The sequence below is a fragment of the Ochlerotatus camptorhynchus genome, unplaced genomic scaffold (genome assembly GCF_037179485.1).
Source record: "Ochlerotatus camptorhynchus isolate MF236.1 unplaced genomic scaffold, CSIRO-AGI_Acam_v1.1 ptg000434l, whole genome shotgun sequence".
NCBI classification, from domain to species: domain Eukaryota; kingdom Metazoa; phylum Arthropoda; class Insecta; order Diptera; family Culicidae; genus Ochlerotatus; species Ochlerotatus camptorhynchus.
In genome coordinates, this window is record NW_027040920.1 from 10,608,733 (window position 1) to 10,633,504 (window position 24,772).

Sequence of the window (24,772 nt, forward strand, 5' to 3'; positions counted from 1 at the left end):
ACAATATTACATCAATCAATACACGCAAAATCGATGTACATCGTACAACGAAATATTACACATCCAGTGGAATGACCTCTGTGCAGCTGTTTGGATGTAATATTCAATAACCTTTTTTTTGTGTATGCACTTTCGAGGGAAACTGGGATTACCCATAAAGTAAGAAATTGTTTCACCCATTTTGAGTAACTGTTACTCAAAAATTAATCACATTTACTAATTTCTGTAGTACTAATTACTCAGTTATGAGCTAAATTTTCCTAATTTGTTTGGGTACACAGCAAAAAAAAATGTAATATCGATCAACGTAATTCAAGCTGATGTATGAAATAATGCTGTAATAGCAAAAAGCAGATACAATATTACATCAATGGATGTAATTTTGTTCGCAAAATCGATGTACATCGTACAATGTGATATTACACAACCGATGGATTGACCTGGTTGCAGCAGTTTCGATGTAATATTCAACAACTTTTTTTGCTGTGTAGTCCGACGTTACCTCAAAAAAGCATACTTTAATTTCTAATTTGGGCACATACATAAATTCAGCAATCGACTAAATTTTCAATAGCGACCAAAAATATCCATTAGTACCGTCCCAATGACGCGTTCATCTGGATAAAATTGATAAATAGCAGATTTTTAGCGATGGGCCCAATCATAGATCCATTTCCCCTACATTAACAAAGACACGGCTTGAAATTATTCCATCCCATCATCGCATCAACTGTACATTCAAACGTTTCACTGATTTCTCACTTTCGCACTCACTCCTAACGCGCCGGTAACGCTCGCAACTGTTCTACAGTTGAAATATTTCAGGCACAATTCTCCAGGTATTTCATTCTAGCACGACACAATTGCGGCAACAAGAACAGGACAACACATGCGTCGTTCCGATGCGCACAACTTTTCTGCCTTATTCTCTCTGCTCAACTGAACCCTTATTCTCACGATCCCACATCTCACGCTCACCACATTTCGAACAGTTTCGATCGATGTTGACAGCTGCCAGCTGACACGTCCGAGGCATAATCAAAACAGGGCAGAAGACGTCAGCATACTGTCAGCTGTCAGTGAGCAGCAAACTCGACCAACTGTCACCCGATTCGAACAGTTTCCAGCCACCAAACCTCCAACACATCACTGCTTGGCTGTTTACGTGTAGCAAAGAGTAACGGAGACCGAGCGATTTTTCCTTCGCTCGCACTCCCCCGTCGTGTGGAACTTTCATTGACGACAGACAGACACGCTTCGCTTTTTCCTCATTCATTTCTGTAAAAGTCATCACCCTGGAAAGGTTGCTGCGTGGCCGCTTGTTGGCGAAAAATCGGTTTTTTTTTTCGGTGTCGGCCATATCCGAAAACCCGAATCTTACGAACGGGGAAAGTGAACATTGAGGTGAGGCTCTGGTGGTGACAAACGTTCCGGATATAGGAATTTTCCCTGCACCTCGGCAAACGAGGTTCGAATTTTAGGAATAAGAAGAAGAACTAACCCAGCAGCAAAATGGGAAGTAAGTAGACGTGTGACCTAGAAACTTCGGATTTTGGCCTGATATTAATGGTTTCCATTGTCGTTTTCCAGTTAAATTCCTGGAAATCATCAAACCCTTCTGCAGTATCCTGCCGGAGATTGCCAAACCGGAGCGGAAGATTCAGTTCCGGGAGAAGGTACTCTGGACGGCGATTACGTTGTTCATCTTCCTGGTGTGCTGTCAGATTCCGCTGTTCGGTATCATGAGCTCGGATTCGGCCGATCCCTTCTACTGGATCCGTGTCATTTTGGCTTCGAACAGAGGAACGCTGATGGAGTTGGGTATTTCGCCGATTGTCACGTCCGGATTGATCATGCAGCTGCTGGCCGGGGCGAAGATCATCGAAGTTGGTGACACTCCGAAGGATCGGGCCTTGTTCAACGGAGCGCAGAAACTGTTCGGAATGGTCATTACGATCGGTCAGGCTATCGTTTACGTCATGACGGGAATGTACGGAGATCCAGCGGAAATCGGAGCCGGTGTTTGCCTGCTGATTATCATCCAGCTGTTTGTGGCCGGTTTGATTGTCCTGCTGTTGGACGAGCTGCTGCAGAAGGGATACGGACTGGGATCGGGTATTTCGCTCTTCATCGCTACCAACATTTGCGAAACGATCGTGTGGAAGGCATTCTCGCCGGCCACGGTCAACGCCGGAAGGGGTACGGAATTCGAAGGAGCTGTGATTGCTCTATTCCATCTGTTGGCCACCCGCCAGGATAAGGTTCGCGGCCTGCGGGAAGCTTTCTATCGCCAAAATCTGCCCAATCTGATGAACCTGATGGCAACGGTGCTGGTCTTTGCGGTGGTCATATACTTCCAGGGCTTCCGTGTCGATCTACCGATCAAGTCGACCCGCTATCGCGGCCAATACAGCAGCTATCCGATTAAATTGTTCTACACTAGCAACATCCCCATCATCCTGCAGTCCGCGCTGGTTTCGAATCTTTACGTCATTTCTCAGGTTGGTATTCCGAAGAGTTAGATCTCCGGCAGCACTTCAAAAATTCACTTTCCATTCCAGATGTTGGCGGTGAAATTCCATGGTAACCTGTTGGTCAACTTGCTCGGAACGTGGGCTGACGTTAGCGGTGGAGGCCCTGCCCGTGCCTACCCGATCGGCGGTCTTTGCTACTATTTTTCGCCCCCGGAAAGCCTAGGTCACATTCTGCAGGATCCGATCCACGCCATGCTCTACATCGTCTTCATGCTCGGCAGCTGTGCCTTCTTCTCCAAGACGTGGATTGACGTCTCCGGCAGTTCGGCCAAGGACGTCGCCAAGCAGCTCAAGGAGCAGCAGATGATCATGCGCGGTCATCGGGAGAGCTCGATGATCCACGAGCTGAACCGGTACATCCCGACGGCAGCCGCCTTCGGAGGTCTCTGCATCGGTGCCCTTTCGGTTACGGCCGACTTTATGGGAGCCATCGGTTCCGGAACCGGTATCCTGCTGGCCGTCACCATCATCTATCAGTACTTTGAGATCTTCGTCAAGGAGCAAAGCGAGATGGGAGGCATGGGAACGCTGCTGTTCTAAGTTCGGGTAGCCCTACATTCTAGTTCATCCATCACCACCACCACTACTAGTAGTTTGATAGTGTAACAGTTAAACAGTGTGTTGATTTGTTTTCTGTTTTTCCGAAGATAAAACAGCTTCATCCGTTGAATCATGAAAAAGATTATAACGAGTAAATTAAATCGAGTTAATGACATAGCAGTTACAACGGTTTTCATTTGAAAGCAGTTTTTGGTAAGACGTAATTTATAAACGAAAAATAAAAATAAAAATCGAGAACATACAAATTGATGAAATTTAGAGTTCGGAAAAAAAGCAATAGACACGAAGAGATAACAAAAAAAAAATACAAAGTCGAAAGCGACGAAGAAGATGATGGGAAAAAAATTGAAAGAGATTTTAAGACTTTTCCTGTATCCAGATATAAGATAAAGAGAGCATTTTTTTTTGTGTTTGTTTATTTTGTGAGATGAATAATAACAATAAAACTTTCGAAAACTACCCCGTCAAGTGGTTTCAGTAGCTAAGCTATATAGAAGATTAATCCATTTAACCGTTCAAAGATGCAGGGCTGGCGGCAGATCACTATTTTCAATATTACAGGGCTGAAGTTTAGTAAACTCCAAAAATAAGGGGAATATTAGGGTGAAGTTCCATTAGTTTCAGAATATTAGCGGAATATTTAAAGAAGTTCTCAGATCAGAGATGTTGAGGAAACTATTGAGGTCTTCACATAAGTTCAGACGTTCAGGGAAGCTTAAACATTTTTAGGTCAGTTGTCGACTGATTGTCAAGCAATTTTCTCAAAGATTCAAGGTGCAGTGCCTACCCGTTTTTGGCAGCACAACCCCATCAGCTTTCCTCAGATTTAATTAGTGCTTTCTGGACATTTTTTTTTTCATGAAATAACACATGGACCTCTAAATCCAGTACAATTTCGAATTGAATAAAGCAAAAAAGACAAATCACGTATTGCCAAAAATGGGAAGGTACCACATTTTTTTTTTAAATACACACATTTTAAACGTTGTAAGCTCCAGGTATGCAGTTTAAGAAATAATTGGGATTATACTATGATTGTAAGCGATGTGTGAAGGAAACTGCAACCATCTCGATATAAATCTAAAAAAAGGCTTGCTTAATCGCTGAAAGGTTTCCGTTTCTTAAGTTAAAGATCCATTTCTTACTTCGATTTACTCACTAGTAAGAGAAGAGGTCTTTCGCGTGGCAGTTTTCTCACCCTTAGAGCACCCTGACCAATGCGTTGCTATTCGGGCTGCTAGTTTGACAACTTTAGCCATTGCTATTTTAGTTAGCAACTTGTTTACGCACCGGTTGTTGCTATCACGATTGTGAATTTACGTTTTAGGCTTTCGCACCGATAGTTGCCAAACTTATCGTCGAACTTCGAACTGAAATTGATCACAGAGTTTCGTGATTGTTTTTTTTTTTCGACAATATTGATATACCTAACCACGAAGACTGAAGATTGAAGGTTAAGATCCAACTACTGACCCAGATACTCAAGAAACCAGCGACCAGCGATTTTTTTTAAAAATCACTTGTTGTGATGCTACATGAATAAATTTGAACCTGGGACCAGAATGCGCACACAGGTGGTCACGAAACTGTCCTGTGAGAGATCCGGAACATCAATAAAAGTGGTCAATTTGTAAAAATAATCGAAATATCGATCTTCGTATGCTCATCTTATAAAGGTTGCGCACCAAAATGCATAAAGGCATTTCCGGATGCCCACCTGAATTACTAGATTACATATTTTAGCTTGTTAATGTATCAAGCTCGGTTGGTCGAATTTAATACGGTACATCTATTAACATCAGAAAAAATTGAAACCTTTAAGAAGTTCTGATTGATAGAAATGTGGGGAAGTTAAAAGATCTTTAAGCGAGTCTTTAAGAGTAAGTTTCGACAGCTCCAGGGCAATTTAATAGATTTCATGACAATTTACTTCAGCGAAGATCAAGAGCTTCAGGGCAGTTCCATTAAATTCAGGAAAATTTAAGCTTAAAGACATATGATTAAGTTACGTGAACTTCGGGTAAGTTCTGAAAATGTTAGGGCAGTTCCTTTAATATCAGGAAAACTGTGAGAACTTGAGGGACGTTCCTAAAGCGTTAGGTTTGTTTCGAGAACTTTATCGCTAATCCATTTATTTCAGTAAAATAGAGGAAACCATCAAGAAGTTCCGAAAATTTAAGGATAGTAAAAAAACTTCAGGGAATGAACTTAAAAACATTAAGAAAGCTACACAGAAGATCCATGTTTGAAGGGAAATTTAAAGATCTTCTGGGCAGTTCCATTAATTTCTGAACAATTTCAGGAACATCATCAAGAAAACATAAGGGAAGTTCCGTAAACTTCAGGAAACAAAATAGATCTTCAGCAGAGTCTGAGGAATGAAAAGAAGTACTGATAAATTCTGGAAGTTTCATAGGCAAACTGCGGGAACAAAAAGAAAGAACCGCAAAATTTCTGGAAATTTTTGTGAACTTCAGGCAAAATAATTTCAGAGATTTGGAGATAAATCGAGGAATATTGACATTTTAAAAAAAACTTCCAAGTACCTCAAAGAAGTTAATCTAGAGAGCTTTAGGGAATTTCAGAGATATCAACGGCACTTCCAATAACTTCATAACTTCGAGAAATTCAAGAAATTCCAGACTTTCAGGGAAGTTCGAGCGTAAGCTCCGAGAATTCCGGTCAATTCACTAAAATTCAGACAAACCTCGAGATTTTTTTTGACAGTAACTAAATATCAGGGTAGTACCAAGAACTTCGATAGATTTGAGAGTACTTCAGGAATGAAAAAAAAAACAAATAAATAAATGAATAAATAAATAAACTAATTTCATGGAAATTGAAGAATGTTTAAGAAGTTCCAAGAAACTCAGGGAATTTCTGAAACTTCATCAAAGTACCAAGACCTTTATTTAAATTTCAGAAACATAAGAGATCTTACATGAGCATTAGGAAAATGTGAGATCATTTTAAGGAAGTTCCGTGGGAAGCCCAAATAAAACTAGGATTTGACTACTTTTGCGGATGTTCAAAATCTTCCAGAGAACCACACCGCTACCTGATTGCATATGCTAGCCCCCTTTACGGATGTTCCGGATCTTTTGAAGGGCCGTTCCATGGCCACCAGATTTCACATATTTGTTTCAAATCCAAATTCATTCATGCAGCATAACAACAAGTTCATTGAAAAAATCTAGATTATTATTATTATTATTATTATTTGATATAATTCATCTGACACTTTTTTGTCTTAATGAATAACATAATGTAGGGTTCATACAAATATACATAAATAAAATTACACAAATTTAGTCAAGTATTACGAAAATGGTCAGTAAACCGTCGTTGCAGCGTGGACACCGGTACGTTGAAGTCGAATAAATGAAAAACTTCATCAAAGGTAGCTGACATAAATCTAACCGGATCATGCTGTCCATATGGGGTATTGCGGGGTTCAAACTGTAGGAAATTTCGTCGTCGTAGTAAACGTTCGGGGGCGTAGATATTCATTCTTGCTAGTAAGGATGGTGAATCAATGTCATTCCTGAGGATTTTAACGACGAACATCGCTTGAGCAACTTGACGTCTATTTTTCAGCGTTTCTATTCCGAGTAGTTGACAACGATCCTGGTATGGTGTCAGATGCTGAGGATGACGCCATGGAAGGTTCCTGAAAGCATAACGTACAAACTTCCTCTGTACAGATTCGATTCGTGTAATCCAACTATCGTGATAACCAAACGATTGCTCCAAATTCCAGAATTGACCGTACTAGAGCACAGTACAATGACCTCAAACAGAAAACATCACAAAATCCACTAGCAATTTTCATAATGAATCCAAGCTGCCTGTTTGATCTAGAGATGATGTCATCATAGTGGAACCGGAAAGTGAGTTCTTGATCGAGACTAACTCCCAAGTCTCGAATACGTTGTACCCGCGCTAGAGGTTGCCCGGATAACGAATATGGATATACGATTGGCTTGAACTTTCTGCTGAACGTGATTACCTGACCTTTCTCGATGCTGAGAGTCATACAGTTCCTTGTGCACCAGTTTTCGAAGAATTTCAAGATATTCTGCAGTTCGAGACAGTCTTCAAAGCTGTTTACAATGACGTAGACTTTAGCATCATCAGCATAGAAAAGTTGCACTCCCGGTGGCAGAATCAGTGACACATCGTTGATAAACAAGGAGAACAACAGTGGTCCCAGGTTGCTCCCTTGTGGTACGCCAGATTGATTAACGAACATCATCGATTGACTTGAACCGATTTTTACACACAAGGATCTGTTGGTTAGGTACGACCTGAACCAATCCACTGAAGCAGACGTTACACCAATCTTCTCCAGCTTCTTCAGAAGGATGTTATGATCAACCCGATCGAAAGCAGCCTTCAGGTCCATGTAGACAGCGTCCACCTGCTTCCCAGAATCGACTGCTTGAATGCACAGAGAGGTAAATTCAGCAAGGTTTGTTAGCAACCGACCTTTTTGGATAGAATCCATGCTGATCAACCGAAATGTAATGTTTAGAGCGGGCAAAAAGAACGTCGTTCACGATGATTTCAAATACCTTTGAACATGCACACAAGGAGGTTATGCCACGGTAATTGCTGACATCTCGTTTATCCCCCTTTTTGAAAACTGGAAACAAGAATGATGATTTCCAATTCGAGGGAAACACTCCTTGTTGAAACGAAAGGTTGAAGAGTTTCATCAAAGGTTGACATAGCGCAGAAGTACATCTTTTCAGCATCGCTGAAGGAATTCCGTCAGGTCCAACAGATAGCGAGAATTTCAGTTTACTTATTGCCCTCGCAACCTCATTTTCATCGATGTAGAAATTGTCGAAGTCCAAGACGTCCTGTGGAGTATCTCGAACTGCCTCTTCAACTTGAGCAGGTTGCGCAGCGAAATTATTGAAGGACACTTTGAATTGGGATGCAAAGAGTTCACATTTTTCAGCAGTTGAGTCAGCAGACAGATTTCCTAGATACATTGACGAAGGAAGACCTTCTTCGTTACGTTTAGATTTGACAAACGACCAAAATTGCTTCAGGTTGGTACGTAGGGTGCGCTGCATCCGAATTATGTACCGAGCGTACAAGAAACGGTTGTGGTTCCTGTATGCTCGGCTTGCACGATTGAACTGTAGTTTTAAGTGCAACGAACGACTGCTGCAATATTTTCGAAGGGCCGAAGAACGGTGGCATTTAAGCATTCGCAAGCGATTGGTTGACCAGGGTGGTTTCTGTGCAGCTCCAGCAAGAGGTACATGTTCAGCGATAATACTGCTTACAGCGTTCGTGAAAAAATCCACAGCATCATCCAAGTTCTTGAATGAATTAAGGTAACTCCAATCGATAGCAAGTAGAGCTTGATTCATCGCAGCAAAATCAGCCTTTCGGAAATTGAAACTGGTGTTATCATGCACCGCTTCGTATGAAACTGGGACCGTATGGGATAATGCAACCTCTATGGCTGGATGATGAATATCAATAGAAGTCAGTGGTTCGATGGCTTCTGAAACCGTACAATTAGGCAAAGCGATGTCATTTGCAAGTATTAGATCGAGAATGCGGCCTTTTGAATTTGCAATCTGGTTGAGCTGCGATAATCCATGCAAGTTGAATCCGTCCACCAATGCGCAGCTGGCGGTTGAAAGACGGGAACGATCCATGTCCACAGAAGAGTAACCGTTTTCATTTGATATCCAAAATACGTCTGAATGATTGTAATCGCCAAACTGACGAGCCATGTCGTTAGCTCCTAGACCAGCGGCGACCGCACCAATTGAGTCTATGTGCAGTTGAATATCGTTGAGATCGTTTTTCCGATCGGGTGGAATATAAATAACTCCGACGCTGATGATGCAACCATTCATATCAATTCTCACCCAAATTTGCTCTAGTGATTTGCAAATGGTTGATGAATCTAAACAGCTACTAAGATGTGTAGAAACAGCTATGAGAACTCCACCTCCTCGATTTTTTTTACTGTTGAGTGGTTGGCGGTCAGTTCTAAAGACAGAAAAATTATTCCCGAATAGCTGCGATGAAAAGATGCACTCGTCAAGCCACGTTTCCGTCAAAACAATGACATCGTATTCTTTTTCGCCAACAGCCAGGTAGAAGTCGTCAATTTTTGACCTTAGTCCACGCACGTTCTGGTAGTAGATTCGCAAGTTTTGGTGGAGATCATCAGAGTGGCGAGTTGCTGAGCTGGAACATGCAGGCACATCAGGCAATGGAACAGTTCTATTAAACGCATACTTGCCAGTGTCAGGAGGTGGGAAGACCCCGTCACCACTCTCAACCACAGGGCCAGAACGACTGAGGCGACTGGAACCAGCAAGCACGACTGGGTCAAGAGGGCTAGGGGCTTCCATAACGCAATAGGCAGTGCGTTCTGGTATCGGTGATAGGCCATTAGAGATGTCATCGATGCATGGAGTAGAACATTCACTAGGTTCGCCGTGTCTGCATCCAATATCGTCAGGCGAAGGCAAGATGCAGTGTTCTTGCAATCCTTCTGAAGTGGAAGGTTGGAAGACCCCGTCACCAGGCTCAACTGCAGGGCCAGAACGTCTACGATGGCAGCAACCAGCAAGCGCGACTGAGTCGAGTGGATCAGGGGCTTCCATTAGGCAACAGGCCGTGCATTCTGGTTTGGAGAGTTTATTCGTGTGATGATAAGCTTTGATGAAATCGGAGAGGCGAAATGCTGTGCTGGAACACGAAAAGTCATCAGGCAATGGAATGATTCTATCGAACACATACTTGCCTGAAAAAGGAGGTTGGAAGCCCCCATCACCATTTTCGACCGCAGGTCCAGAACGGCTAAGATGACAGGAACCAGCAAGCGCGACTGGGTCGATAGGCTTAGGGGCTTCCATAAGGTGACAGGCAGTGCGTACTGGATTGACAGGAACATTGAGTACGACGACGTCCGATGTGAGCAGCTTGTAAGTATTGGTACAGGTGTGTGCAGCGATAACACGTTGCTTGTCAATCAAGTGTTTCCTGATGATCGCGAGCTCGAGTAGTTTTTTTCACGAGATTCGAAGGTTCGGATTTCGACTCCTTCTGGCCAGTACCATGTATCCTCAACGACGGTTTGAGCGTTCCTTGGTACAGTGGCTTTGAAGGACACAAATGTTAGGTCACGCTGATCCTTACCCCTGGGAATTAGCTTTACTACTTTGACCATGGAGGGGTCGACGTTGGTAATATCACAGATGTGATCCCGAATAGCTACTTCGGTTTGATCTGGTGCGAAAGGTGTCACGTAGTATGCAACTTGGTGTTAGTCAATTTTCAGCTGAGGCTCTTTTCGAGCAACCTTGAGTGAATTGAAACCGGTTGATACGGATAATGGTCCAGGTTGCCCAGTGGTTTGTTGCTGAGGTGTAATTGAAGTGGAGTTCATCAGGTTTGTTGTTTGATTGGGAGGATTAGCAGATGTAACTGGTCACGATTCAGCAGTGGCGTTAGCAGTGGCACCGGTGTCGGTGGACTTCAGATTTGATTGTTGAGACGAGGTGCTTTTGGAATTTCCACATACGGTTTTTGCACACGTTTGTTACCAACGATGAAATTGTCAGCTGGTGAATGGTACTGTTAATATCATCGAGAACCTCGAAGAAAGAGGTATCATCGCATGATCTGGAACGATCGAGAGGATCAACCGAATCATCAAGTGTGAGTTGATCGATTGTCCTGTGAAAGGCGGCTTGATCCAACGAAAGGTTGGATGCTCTTTTCTTCTGGTCAAAAAGAATTCCGTTAATGGTTCGAAGATTCTCTCCATAGTTTCCCAGTCTTGTGTCCATCGAATCCATCATGATGAGAAGCTCACGTAATGCCTTCATGATGATCTTGTCACGGTCATAAACAGCAGGCTCGAAGTTCAGTCGACAAGCCTGACAGAACCATAGGAGTCCCACTTGAGCAGACCATGACGCAAGATGACTTCTGTTCACTCCTACACAGCTTGGATGGTATCGCCGGTTACATGATCCACTGCAAACTATCAACTTGCTTGAGCTTAACGTTTTGTTGCATACGTTGCAATTCTCCATGACTTGAAGCTATGTTTGTCTATGGTGTATGATGTGTTACGCCTTTGGCTATTCTTTACGGGCTGCACGAGTCGATGTAGTGGTACGTGTGCTATGAAAACGATTGTCCGCTACTCTCAGGCAGATGGCGCTTTTCTCGGAAAAATCGACGTGGAGGTTAAATGAATGGCGCGTCGGAGGAATCAAACAATACACAAAGAACACTTCACTGCGTTGGCACATAAAAAGCCCAAAATCACTTCCAATCAAAAATTCACGACGAAAACTTCAGCTTTTATACACAACTACGACACTCCGTGATTGAAATCGGCACAGACGGATAATTAATTTATACTTTTTTACCAATTTTCCACAGTTATGGATGTTCCGGGTCTTGCTTTGCTGTCTCTTGGGTCCACATTTTTGTCCCAAATCCAAATTTATTCATATATCAAATGTTCAAATGAAAAACAAAACAAATATTTCATAGATAGCAACGCTTGGGCCGGTTGCTATCGCGCTGCTATATTTGTCAACCCACTGTTCACCGAGAGGCAGATTGTTATTTCCTGCTATTTGCTATTCAACCCTCAGTGCGGTTACTGCGTTATGGTGGAGGTTGCTAAAATAGGTTTAGCAACGCATTGGTGCGAGTGCTCTTAGAATTGCTTTTCTGACTGTTTCCAAACTCAACCCTAGGGGCATAAATTTATCCAGGTCTCCTCTATCTTCATGGTGACCAGCAAATCTCGATTAGAAATCTCCCGGTTTTCCCCCGGTATTTTAAGCGATATACATAAAACTGAATGCGATTGCGTCGAAGGTTAAATGGTCATTTCTATGACAGCAGCATTTTGGCTGGATCTTGAATTTGGTTCTGCGACACGTTCGAAGTCTTCGCTCAAAGCTTTACAGGCTTTTATTTAATTGAGAGTTCTTCTAAAATAAATTTGAAATTCTCTCTGGAAGCCTTTCGAAAATGTCTTTATAACAGTCCAGAAATTCTCTGTAGAACATTCTTAAAATTCGTCAAAGTTTGTGTATGACACATAAAACCAGTTAATTTTGCTTTCAGAGGGTCACAGGCACAGGCTCTGAGGCATTATATCTCTGATCACGCGGGAAGTAAAGCCGTTGGCGTTGGTCCCCGGTTCATGAGTTGATGGGTCGATAGGCAGGGTCCAGGTGTGGGAGCAGCCTCCCTGGCGTCGGTAGCATTGGTGCTCAGCACGGAAAACAAGATCGACGGAAAACAAATCAAGGAAAAAAGAAGGATTGAGCGTATCATACTTGTTTATGTCTTTACTGCTATGAATATTGTCGAGCCAAGCTGGGGTTCAATTGTGCTGAAGAACTGGATGAAGGTATTCGCAACAGCCGGCCATCGGTTGTCAGCTGTCTATTTATTATTAATTCAACGTTGCCGGTATCCATCTTTCCTCGTCCATCAAGTAATGAATTGAAATTTTTCCAAAGGCATTCATTTTTAACTAACTGGACTTTCTTCAAGATGTGATTAAGGCTCTGAACCATTTGGCGTTTTTTTTAACTTTTGGTTAAAATTTGACAGATGGAACGTTATCGATTAACCCTGCTATCATAGAGGTAACTCTAAGACCAGAACGTCCCGAAGAAACGTGCTCAACTTTTTGGCTCAGCTCTGGTACTCTCTTCGGTCCCAAGCTAATTGATTCACCCCTCGAAACATAGGAAAAACCAATAACCCCTCATTTTATCTGTCAAACTTTCATAGCGAATCAAAACAAACATTGCGTAGTAGTAGAATTTCGACTAGAATAGGGTACGTTAATCGTTTGCTTGGGACCGATAGGCTAGTCAAGTAGTGAGCCAATTTAAAATCGTATTTTCGTATTGATTGTTGCTGCTATCCTGGTTATTTCTGACAGACAAGAAGTTAAATTTTGACAACCGTGGCTGAGTTCTGCTCGAAAACCGATCGATCGGTAACAGAGGGATTTTTGAACATACACGGAGATGAAAAACTACCCAAAATTAAGTACTTTTCCCTCAATTCCGGGGTTCAGCCCAATAACCCAAATTTTAGTAAATCGCATATAGTAGTTTCCATTTAACACAAAAAAAATTACCTACTTTTAAGTAAATTCTACCCAAAATTAAGTTTAATTTACGTAAATTTGAGAATATGCAATTTACTCATAAGTAACTTATTGGGCTGAACTATATCGTTGGGTCGAATCTCTTGTTCCTTTATTGACAACAATAACGAGTGCAAGTGAGAGGCTGAAGTCAATATTAAGTAAAAGGAACTCCAATTTTGGGTAGTATTTTTTCTCCGTGTAAGGAACATCTTTCGAAATGTCACTTTTAACCACGAGTTAAATTTAACTCGGCAAATGGTTCACAGTCTACACGGAGAAAAATCACTCCCCAAAATTTGAGTTCTTTTTACTTAATATTGACTTCAGCCTTTCACTTGCACTCGTTATTGTTGTCAAAAAAGGAACGAGAGATTCGACCCAACGATATAGTTCAACCCAATAAGTTACTTTTGAGTAAATTGCATATTCTCAAATTTACGTGAATTAAACTTAATTTTAGGTAGAATATACTTAAGAGTAGAGAAGATTTAACGCTATCTGCGTTGTTTGATAACGGCACCGGTGGTGTAGTGGTAAGCGTGATTACCTCTCACCCCAGCAGGCCTGGGTTCAATCCCAGTCGGCGCCGCCGGGATGTTCTGAGGCATAACATCTCTGATCACGCCTTCCTTCGGAAGGGAAGTAAAGCTGTTGGTCCCCGGTTCATGAGTTGATGGGTCGATAGGTAGGGTCCAGGTGTGGGAGCTGCCTTCCTGGCACGTCGGTAGCATTGGTGCTCAGCACGGAAAACAAGATCGACGGAAAAAAAAAACAAACCAAAGGATGCGTTGTTTGATTTTTTTTCTCCCGGTCCAGAAATTTGTGGCATCGCGAGTGATAATTTAAATTTTTAGTTTATTTACGCGGTGATGATGTTGGTTCACTCGCAACTATTTTTGAAAAAATTAAGTGTTTTCGAACGAAAGTGTACCATAAGTGCTTCTGAACGTGTTTCGCAGTTGGGTGTGGTGAAATTCGTGCATTCCCGTTTGATTTTGGAAATCCGTATCACAAAATTGCCCACCGATTCCTTTTTTTTTGCCGTTCGACGACGACGGGTGTGCTTTCGCAAGAGTAACGTTTATTGGATCCGTTTCTTTGCACGGTGTTTTTTTTTTGTAACTAGCGTAAGTGTGCCTGCGATTTGCATTGAGTGTCGGAGATTGTGAGTTAGCTGAAGGATGTCTCGCTGGATATGCCCAAGTCTGGACGGGCGGTAGCTGGTGGCCGTGAACGGTTCCTGGGGAAAGCCTAGATGCGAACCTCCTCCCAGATCACCATGGCAATACAGGAAGTATCACAACAAAGGTAATTGCTATTAGATATTTTGCAAACAGTGACAGATAGCGGACATGAAGAACCAGTGGAGGTGCCGGGCAAAGGTGTTTATCCTAGACAAATGGTAAGTTACAAATTCTCTGTTGTCGTTGTCGTAGGCGCCGTCGTAGTCGTAGGCAGTACCGTTAGTATATTTAAAATTAAACATCAACCGCCGAAAATATGAATTATCGCGTATTTCTGTTGTTCATTACATTCCAAGTGAAATTCGAGAACGTAATTTCATTTGAATAGCTTGTTTAACCAGGTCTTAAACAATCGTCACGTCGGTCATAGCTTGTTATGATTGCCTGAACCATGCGTAAAGAGAAAATCGAAACATTGAACGTCGCGTGAAAGTGGATCTTAATGAAGGCCTAAGTACTCTGTCGTAGCTTTTAGTTTTAGGATTTCACGTCGGTTGCAGTGGCTTGCTTACTGAGGAGAAAAACGTGGTCCCAGATCCGTTATCGTCGGTGCCGGGTTTGAATAGTTATAAAAACTTGAGTAACGCAATAATGTGATATGAGAGGCTCGGTGGCCTTAGAGCAACCGTTTTTGCTTACTGAGCAGAACATCATGAGTCTAATCTCAAGCCCATCCACATTCAAGATTCGTCAATGATTAAAAAGGAGCTCGTCTGCCTAGTGGCAAAGGTTTTTGCTTACTGAGCAGAAGACCGTGGGTTCAATCCCAAGCTTCTTCGCGTTATACGATCGTTAGGACATCAATTCAGCTTATCGATCACCAAAACGAACCCTGCTGCTAACCCAACCCTCTTACCCAACATCCCTGTGATTCCTCGTGGAAGTGCAGAGGACTCTTCGGCTTCCATCTAAGCGAGTGTCACGTCAACACATTCCTACCTATTCCTTTCTTGACCTGCGTTCAGGCGCGGCTGGCGCTGGTATTGCCTAATTCGAGATCATCAGTTTTTACACATTGAGGATGATTGCTAGCCCCAAGCATCGTCTATTGGTTCTCTGTTTAATTACAGCTGGTCTGGCAATAACAGAGTAGCAACCGTGGGCGGTCAATCATGCTCACTAGACTGATGCAAAATTTTAAATTTTCGCTCCACAGTGCTCAAACGGTTTCAAATCAGGTCCTGATTAGCCTCCCAAAATTTAAACTCATTTGGTAAGAAACTGACTTGGCACACACTGTTCGAAGTTTTTATGGAAATTACTATGGGAAAAGCAAACTTTTTGTTCATTGTCTTCTGCCCATTTTTAATATTGCTTTTTCGAAAATTTCTATAACTATTTCTACGGGAAATTTTCTTAGCTACAACTTTGCGAAATATCGTTTTTCAGCCAAATGTCAAATTAAATTGTTATTAATTGTTAAAGAGATTGATAATCTTATGGCATGATCAAGCAGCTGTTCTGTGGGCAACACTGCACTCAAAGATAAATTAAATCAAAAAAGCTTAAAAAGTATGCAGATTCCCGCTTCACCTTATTGAGTCAGAGCCATGATTACTTCGGCAGTAGTCATGCATGATTAAAATCGAAATAATCTTTCCAGTATTAAATTTTATTCTTTTTCAATACTGATATATAATCAAAAAAGATTAAAATTAAATCAAAAATTATTAAAATAGAATCAAAAATGATTAAAATTTATTCAAAAAAAGATAATCTACAATCTAATAAACCATGATTAAACTGGGATTAATATCAGATGCTTATTTTTTAGCAAGAGAGGATTAATTTTTAATCATTCGATATGATTAAACTGAGCTTAATGTCAAATTGATTAAATTTCAAGCAAAATGGGAATAGTTTAATTTATCAGTGTGTATTCTGCAGTGTGACATAAAGGGTGATACGGTCAAAATTTGGTCAAGGGAAAACGCGTGTAAATCGGTGAAATCGTTTATTTAAAAAATCAAATTAAATTTCATTTTCAAGTTCAATTAGTATAAAATTCAGGAAAAATATTCAGTTAGGCTTCCGCTTTTCCAAATCCGAATTGCCGGGCCTTACGCTTGACCCCTGCCATCAGATTTTGTACAGCCTTCTTCGCCGCAGAAAGCCAGTTTGCCTTGAACTGCTGCTCGCCCTTAGCAGTTTTTTGGTCTTCTTTAGGTTTCGCTTGACAATAGCCCAGTATTTCTCAATTGGGCGGAGCTCTGGCGTGTTGGGAGGGTTCTTGTCCTTGGGAACCACCTGCACGTTGTTGGCGGCGTACCACTCCATGGCCTTTTTACCGTAATGGCAAGATGCCAAATCCGGCCAAAACAGTACGGAACAACCGTGTTTCTTCAGGAAAGGCAGCAGACGTTTATTCAAACACTCTTTCACGTAAATTTCTTGGTTGACAGTCCCGGAAGCTAGGAAAATGCTGCTTTTCAAGCCACAGGTACAGATGGCTTGCCAAACCAGATATTTCTTTGCGAACTTTGACAGTTTCATGTGCTTGAAAACATCTGCTACCTTTCCCCTTCCTTTTGCCGTATAAAACTTCTGTCCCGGAAGCTGCTTGTAGTCGGCTTTGACGTAGGTTTCGTCGTCCATTACCACGCAGTCAAACTTCATCAGCATCGTCGTGTACAGCCTCCGGGATCGCGCTTTGGCCGTCGTATTTTGTTTATCATCGCGATTTGGAGTCACTACCTTCTTGTAAGTCGATAGTCCGGCTCGTTTTTTGGCTCGATGCACGGTTGTAGACGATACACCCAGCTTATTTGCGGCATCTCGGAGAGAGAGGTTAGGGTTTCGCTTGAAACTACCGGCAACTCTCTTTGTCCTCTCAGCGGCTTCCGGTTTTCGATTTCCCCCCGATCCAGACTTCCTGGCTGTCGACAAACGTTCCCCAAACACTTTAATTACATTTGTAACAGTTGATTTGGCAACTTTTAGCGATTTTGCCAACTTTGCGTGCGAGTAGCTCGGATTTTCGCGATGCGCGAGCAAAATTTTGATACGCTGCTCTTCTTGCTTGGACGGCATTTTGACAACTGAAGAGTGAATTCCAAAATCAAAATAGGAGCAACATTCTACACACACACACCTTCAAAATGAGGGGTGTTCAGGTTTTTTAAATGCAAAATTGAAAGAAATACGTCAAGTTGATATTGACCAAATTTTGACCGTATAACCCTTTAGTAGCCATGATATTTGTGATCTATTCTTCGCACCAGAAACACCAGTGTTGCCTGCTGAACAGTTGAATGAGCATAATCATAAGACATTAGTGACTTGTATCATTAATAACTTTTGTTCCTTACATTTTATTGAAAAGTGGGTTTGAACAAAGTTGTAGCTGAAAAAATTTGCTACAATCACTGCTATTATTTTTAACAGCGTACTGATGTGATGAATTGTTAGATACATATGAACAAAAACATAAGTTTTCCCATAGTAATTCCCATATAAACTTGAAATGGTTTGTGCCAAGTCAGTTTCTTACTAAAGTACTTCAAATTTTGGGTAGCTAATTTGGACCCAATTTGGAACCGTTTAAGCACTGTGGAGCGAAAATTTAAAATGTTGCATCAGTCTAATGCTCATGCTCATGCTCATGCTCAGAATATACTTAAGAGTAGGTAATTTTTTTGCTGGTGTTAAATGGAAACTACCATATGCGATTCACTCAAATTTGGGTTATTGGGCTGAACCCCGGAATTGAGGGAAAAGTACTTAATTTTGGGTAGTTTTTCATCTCCGTGTAAGGAGTTCACGCGGTTGGCTTTCCAACGGACGTCTACAACTTGCTAATTAGGTTTTGCACCGTCGGGGTTAACCTCAATCTGATGACAGTTTAGTGGTACTATTTACGTGGACTTAGCCGATTTTTTCTTGGGTGGATTTTCTCGATAATTTTTCAGACTGCAGTGAGATGCAAACCACACTTCTGCAATGTCCACGAGCAACATCCTTGCAATGCGCTGTTCCTCGACAATTTTCAAGTTAAAATTCGGAAATTTTAGAATTTTTTTTTCGAAAAAACGACTAAGTGCTTGTAAACAGTACCACTGAACTGTCAAAAAGGTTCAGCCGATTAACACTGAGTTCATTTATGACGTCACGCTGCAGTACCTAATAAGGTAATCCAAGAGACGTTTCTCAGTGGAACTAACAGCTAGAAATCAAGAGTGTGTGAGTGATCTGGTGTTAATGGTGCTGAATGTAAACATGAACAAAGCAGAAATTCATATGAGAGTGAACTGTCAGTTCTACTGTGATCTGTCAAAAGTTCTTGGTAAACAAAAAAGTCAGCTGATCGCAACTGTCTCGTGGACAACCTTATACGCTCTGTTTTATTCTGGGGTGGGCCGTGCTGTCAAATCAGCCTACTGATCATTCTTGTATGAAATTGGTTCCAAACGTAAACAAACCCTGTAGGTTTCTTATGGCTTGTTTACGTTTGGAACCAGTTATGCGAGGTAGGCGACGATTGTTCGTATTTGACAGCCACCTCCCCCCTTGGTTTTATCGGTTTTATCCGCATAAGCTTCTACACTCAAAAAATTTATCACATATCTAATGGAAATCCATGTGAATTTCACATAGCTTTCCTGTGATCACATAGCTGAAAATCACATGAATATTATGAGGCCGATGAAATTCATAGGAAAAATCATATGAAATTCATTTGATTGCATAAATGTTATGTGAAATTCAGATGAATTCCATTAATTTTGATTATGGATGAAAATCATGTGAGTTTCCAAACTATTTTCGGAGTACAAGTCGAAAGTTAGTGGCGCCGGTGGTGTAGTGCACGGTAAGAAAAAAGTACCCAACGGCAAGTTCACTTTCAGCTACTTTTGACTAGTTTGTCTTCTTTTCTCCTTCAAATTTTGTCAAAAATGGAGTAGCAAAACCACCCAACAGGGGTAGTAAAGTGTGGGAACCCAACGTTGCGTATAATCATGTTTACGTACTTTTGGGTACAACTAACTCGACAGTAAGCATGCATAAGGGCGTATACGCGATGATCGATTCTCTTCATCGATTTTCTGTTTGCTTTGCTACAGCTAAGCGAAACAATTTTCTAGAATTTGTTCAATGCAGAGTTGTAACAGCTTGTATTGGCTATCAAAAGCAACAGCAAAACTACCGAGAAACTTTGACTATATGTTTTAGTATTACTTCTACGTGAAGTCAACGATTTACATAGTTGAAGATGCTAATTTCAAATAACAGACTATAGTTGTAATTTTTATACGATAGATGGAGTACATGAAAGCATAGAGTTGATAGTTCCGTTAGAGTACGGCAGTGTGAAGATTGCAGACAACTTTTAAGGAAGGTACAAATCGGTTTTTTTCATCTCTCTTTTCCAAACTCCCCCTATGGAGAGGGATGGTGAGGGGTGTCCCCCTCATGGGAGCATACCATCAATTAATCAGTTTTCGCTTTTTTTATTATCTAATGAATAAACCAAAAAATCCGTGCGTTTTGTGCATGAAAATGCGTCATTTTGTCATCATAAAAATAATAGGAAAAAGTGATTTTCCGAACACAGTCGCCGAATATTGATACCGAGCCCTGAGCATGCCAGACGGTGCAAATTGTAAGCCCTTCCTTCCTATTAAGAGAATTAGGAGGAGGTTTTAAATTTGCATCAAAAAGCATAAACGTAGGTACCGTCCTCAATGCCCTGATTCTGTGATTGATGTGTTTTCCCTAATGCAGATTTCACTTCCGAATACCATATTAATGAGCAGTTCAATCTCTTCAAATTTATACACTTGTAGTGCAAAGTAAGTGATATTTGAGAAATTGGCTACACAATACAAGCGGCATGGCAGCTTTTTTTTTGTCGGATTGTCGTGATGAACTCGCCGAACTAGCCTTCGACTACAAAACAAGTTAATAGTGCAAAAATAAATGTCGTCTGATATAAATCCAGCTTGAATCACATTGACTTCGATTAAACATTCTTTTTTTTTAACTCTTTATTTGTTCCAAATTCAAAATAAATTATATTTCATTTGTAACCTAGGTGCTCCAGCTACTGCAGTAACTTACCAGCCTTTATTGTTATGATATATATCTGAGTGTTTTTAAATTGTTCCTGCCTTGGAAATTCAGTATTTTAAGCAGGTTTTATTTTACCTGCATGTCAGTATAACAATTGAAATCTTAAAACTAAAAACTGAAACTAAATCTTATCTAAGTATAAAGGGAATTAATCATTGCAATTGAGGATTGCAACGATTTTTGCCTGAAATTATTAATTATTTAGTTGGACATTTGTTCTAAAGTATCAACATTCGAAATTCTATGTACTTCAATAGTACTGTACCAGGGAGGCAACTTCAAAATCATCTTCAGAACTTTGTTCTGAATCCTTTGAAGTGCTTTTTTCCTGGTCGTGCAACAACTAGACCATATTGGCACAGCGTAAAGCATGGCCGGTCTAAACACTTGTTTAAATATTAGAAGTTTATTCGTCAGGCAAAGTTTAGATTTCCTGTTTATAAGAGGATACTAACATTTTATATATTTGTTACATTTGGCTTGAATGCCCTCAATGCGATGTTTAAAAGTTTATTTTTGGTCAAGTGTTAATCCAAGATATTTCACTTGGTTTGACCAGGAAATTGGAACTCCGTTCATAGTGACTATGTGACTACTACTAGGTTTCAAAAACCAAGCTCTAGGCTTATGTGGAAATATTATAACTTGAGTTTTGGAAGCGTTGGGAGAAATCTTCCATTTTTGTAAATAAGAAGAGAAAATATCTAAACTTTTCTGCAGTCGGAATGCCTGTGCCATTAGCGAACAAAGATTTGTGGCAACCCTGAGGCAAATCAGGAAGGTCCGAAAATGTTATTCAATATAGACCCAAGAATGCTACCCTTAGGAACTTCTGCTCTAACAGGTAGTCGTTCAGAATTGGAATTAATTAACATTCTGATATCATTATCCAATCTATCATTGGATATTATCCCTATCCCTATCCGAATAATTTTAAAACGGAAAATAACCGAGTTAAAATTATCCAGATACCCATAAATATAGTCATACATATTTTTGGAATCGGGATGATGTCCAGAGACTGGAAATTGATATCTGACGTCGGTTTAATAGAAAGTGGGAAATACTGTCAAATACCCATCAATATGGGTATTTTTGGAACGGGGACGACGCGTAGATGCCAAAAATAGATGTCTGACGCCATTTAGGAATCCAATATGGCGGCCAGTGGTTCAGAATAAGCGCCAAATACTCTACAATATGGATATTCTTGGAATATGGACGACCGGTAGATGCCGACAATTGGTACTGATTGAAATACTGTCTAATATCCATAAATATGGGTATTTGTAGAATCGGGGTAATGTCTGGAAGCAATAAATTGATATCTGACGTCATTTTGACGGCGGCTTTCAGTTTCATAAGAAGTGTCAAATATCATACAATATAGGTATTTTCGGGAGTGTTCACTCGGCTGTCGACAGAAGCAGACCACTCTCAATGTGTGTCACGCGATCGTCTGTTTACTCGGCAGCAACCATTGTGTGGTCCTCCTCATTGTTCTTCATCAGCAGTGCTTTCAGTCGATGCGTCGTCGACTTTGCAAAGCAACCGTTTCGTGATGAATGTGTGAGTGCTGACCACGTTTTGCGTCCATTACTACAATGGAAGCGCTCTGACCCTTGTTGGCGAATCTGCCATACAAGTAAACCGCTGGAAGCGGCTCCCGTTCTGGTAGAGGAGGCTTATTGGATAGCGGAAGATTTTTATTGTGTTGTACCTTTTGACTATAGTTTTAAGATGTATTGTATAGTGAACAAGAATCCTCGGCTCTGTAAAGCTAATTCGGTTGAACCTTATCAAATAAATTACTAATAATAATAATAATAATAATAATAATAATAAGGTATTTTCGGAACGGGGATGATGTATAGATGACAAAACTTGATGTCCGACGCCATTTTGGAATCCAATATGGCGACTATTGGGTTCAGAAAGTGTCAAATACCCTACAAGTTGGCGGGGATAACGTGTAGATGCCGAAAATTGATGCTCCGACGTCATTTTGGAATTCAGGATAGCGACTATATCGTATAATACTTTACATTTTTTTTTTCTAAAACAGATGGCATTCCAAAATGGCATCGGACATCGACTTTCGACCTTCATGCATTGCCCTCTTTCCGAAAATACCCATATTTTATGTATTTCACAGGTTTTTATAAACCAATGGCCACCATTTGGACATCGGACATCGATTTTCAGCCTCTACACGTCGTCCCCGTTCTGAAAATACCCATATTGCAGATTATTTGGCACTTTTTCTGAACACGATGGTCACCACCTTGGATTCCAAAATGGTGTCGGACGTAAATTTTCGGCATCTACCGGTCGTCCCTATTCCGAAAATACCCATATTGTAGAATATTTGGTACTTCTTCTGAACCACTGCCCGCCATATTGGATTCGGAAATGGCTTCAGACATCAATTTTTGGCAGCTACACGTTGTCAATGTTACTTAGGACCTAATGCAATGTTCAGCGTGAATAATGATTTTTACAGTTATATTTTACAACATTTATTGATATTAATCTTCCGGCAATATTAATAAATATCGATAGAACTGATTGAAATATCGGTTTGTTTTTATTTTCAATAAATGAAAACTTATTGATGTCATTTTTTGATTTTGAAACTTGATATCAACCAATAGATTTCCTACCATAGTTATAATAACATATTGATTACTGATTTTGTTTATTATTAACGAAATTACTGATATCAAAACGCATACATTTGTTATCAAGAAAACATGCTTTGTTATCTTTTTAATATCCTTCATATACCATATAGATCTAATTTTTGTTATGATTACTGTTAACTCGACCCCACGGTAGGCAAAATATGTTATCACGAACGCTTATATCAAAATATCAAATTTAGTTTTCATTTTGTTTTCATTCTCTGCATTCTCTTGAACGTTAAATGCTCGTACGACGATTGAAAAGAAAGAGATACCTCTGTTTGTCTGTGCTATGAGCATGTAGTGACATAATCTGTAAGTTACTGCCGGTACGGAAATCAACCTACTTCTAAAATCTCGTACTTGCCAGGCTGCCAGGCAATGTTCTGCTTCCAGTTCAATCAATCCGTCCGATAAGAAAATTTTCTTTTAATCACAATCAACCCGGCATCTCATCCATCTCGATGACGACGACAAACGAGACGGTCTGGGCCGGGAATCCGTGCGTGCCAACAACCACAATCCGGCAATGGGACCAGACTCGGCGTAATTCAATATCAACCCCCCCCCCCCCCTCCGGAATCCTATACCTTTGCATTCCAACCAAGCGCGTTCTCGTTTAGTTAGGGACCGCCATCAAAAATTTTACCTTTTTCTTTTCCTTTGGTCTCTTGGCGGCGGGGGATCCGCAGACGTCAAGAATAAGAAAACACGAAAAAGGAACCAGGCGCGAAAATTGGGCTGATTCGGGTTTCGCTTTCATGCTTGCAAGACGCGAGTTATACCATAAAATAAAACAAGGTCAGTGAACTCTGCGCGGTTCGGGGCAAAACAAAATATTGATTCTGCTGCCATCTCGGTCCCGGCCGGGGAGGTGAAGATGTGAATTGGGGCTACAAAATTTGGACGCATGATGGTAGGCCCCATTGTGATGACATCGTCGACGCTGCTGCCCCGTTGTTGGTTGTCGTCTTTGATGTTACAAGCGCTGTTCAGCGATAGAGACACAAGGACGAAACCGACGGCGCGGTGCTAGGGCTTGTGCCAAATAGGGGTGTGATTAATGAGAAATTTGATATTCTTGGCGGTGTGGTGCTTTGGAATGGGATATATTTTGAAGGCTTTTAAACAAGAGCGATCAAATCGGAATGGAAAGGAATGCAATGAAATTGAAAGTGGTTGGTCGGGAGTTTCGTGGTTTTCAGTTGCAAATAAAGGTCGTGTGTGTTCGTGACTCATGTGGGATTTGAACCCCATAGTTTTGAAAAAAGAAAATGTATTTCGCTCTGTCCTCACAAATATCCTCTTTAAATTCACCGGAACTGCATCCCACAGTCACAAGCTTACATTTTCCCATAGATTCCGCCCCCACGGGGACAACACAGCCAGATGTACACCGACACTCACTCACTCTGGATGGCGTGCGGCAGTGCAGCGATGAGCGATGGCAGTTTTGCAAATAGACAAACAAGTGACACCACCACGCCGCGGCTCTTCTAG

At 41.1% G+C, this 24,772-nt stretch overlaps 2 protein-coding genes across 3 annotated transcripts in view; one reads left to right on the forward strand and one right to left on the reverse strand.

Moving 5' to 3' along the window:
* The window catches only part of EcR (Ecdysone receptor), a 797,280-nt gene that overhangs the window by 486,469 nt on the left and 286,039 nt on the right, over window positions 1-24,772 (reverse strand). The gene's annotated exons all lie outside the window — the stretch shown is intronic.
* LOC135711707 (protein transport protein Sec61 subunit alpha-like) lies at window positions 1,275-3,406 on the forward strand. Its single transcript, XM_065234665.1, has 3 exons — window positions 1,275-1,519; window positions 1,591-2,501; window positions 2,562-3,406. Exons 1-3 carry the CDS (start codon window positions 1,513-1,515, stop codon window positions 3,072-3,074), a joined length of 1,431 nt encoding a protein of 476 aa, XP_065090737.1. The 5' UTR covers window positions 1,275-1,512; the 3' UTR covers window positions 3,075-3,406.

What these genes read in the sequence shown, in the direction of transcription:
- LOC135711707 (XM_065234665.1), top strand. An exon ending in ATCTTTACGTCATTTCTCAG is followed by an intron (nt 2,502 to 2,561) that starts GTTGGTATTCCG and finishes TTTCCATTCCAG; the next exon opens with ATGTTGGCGGTGAAATTCCA.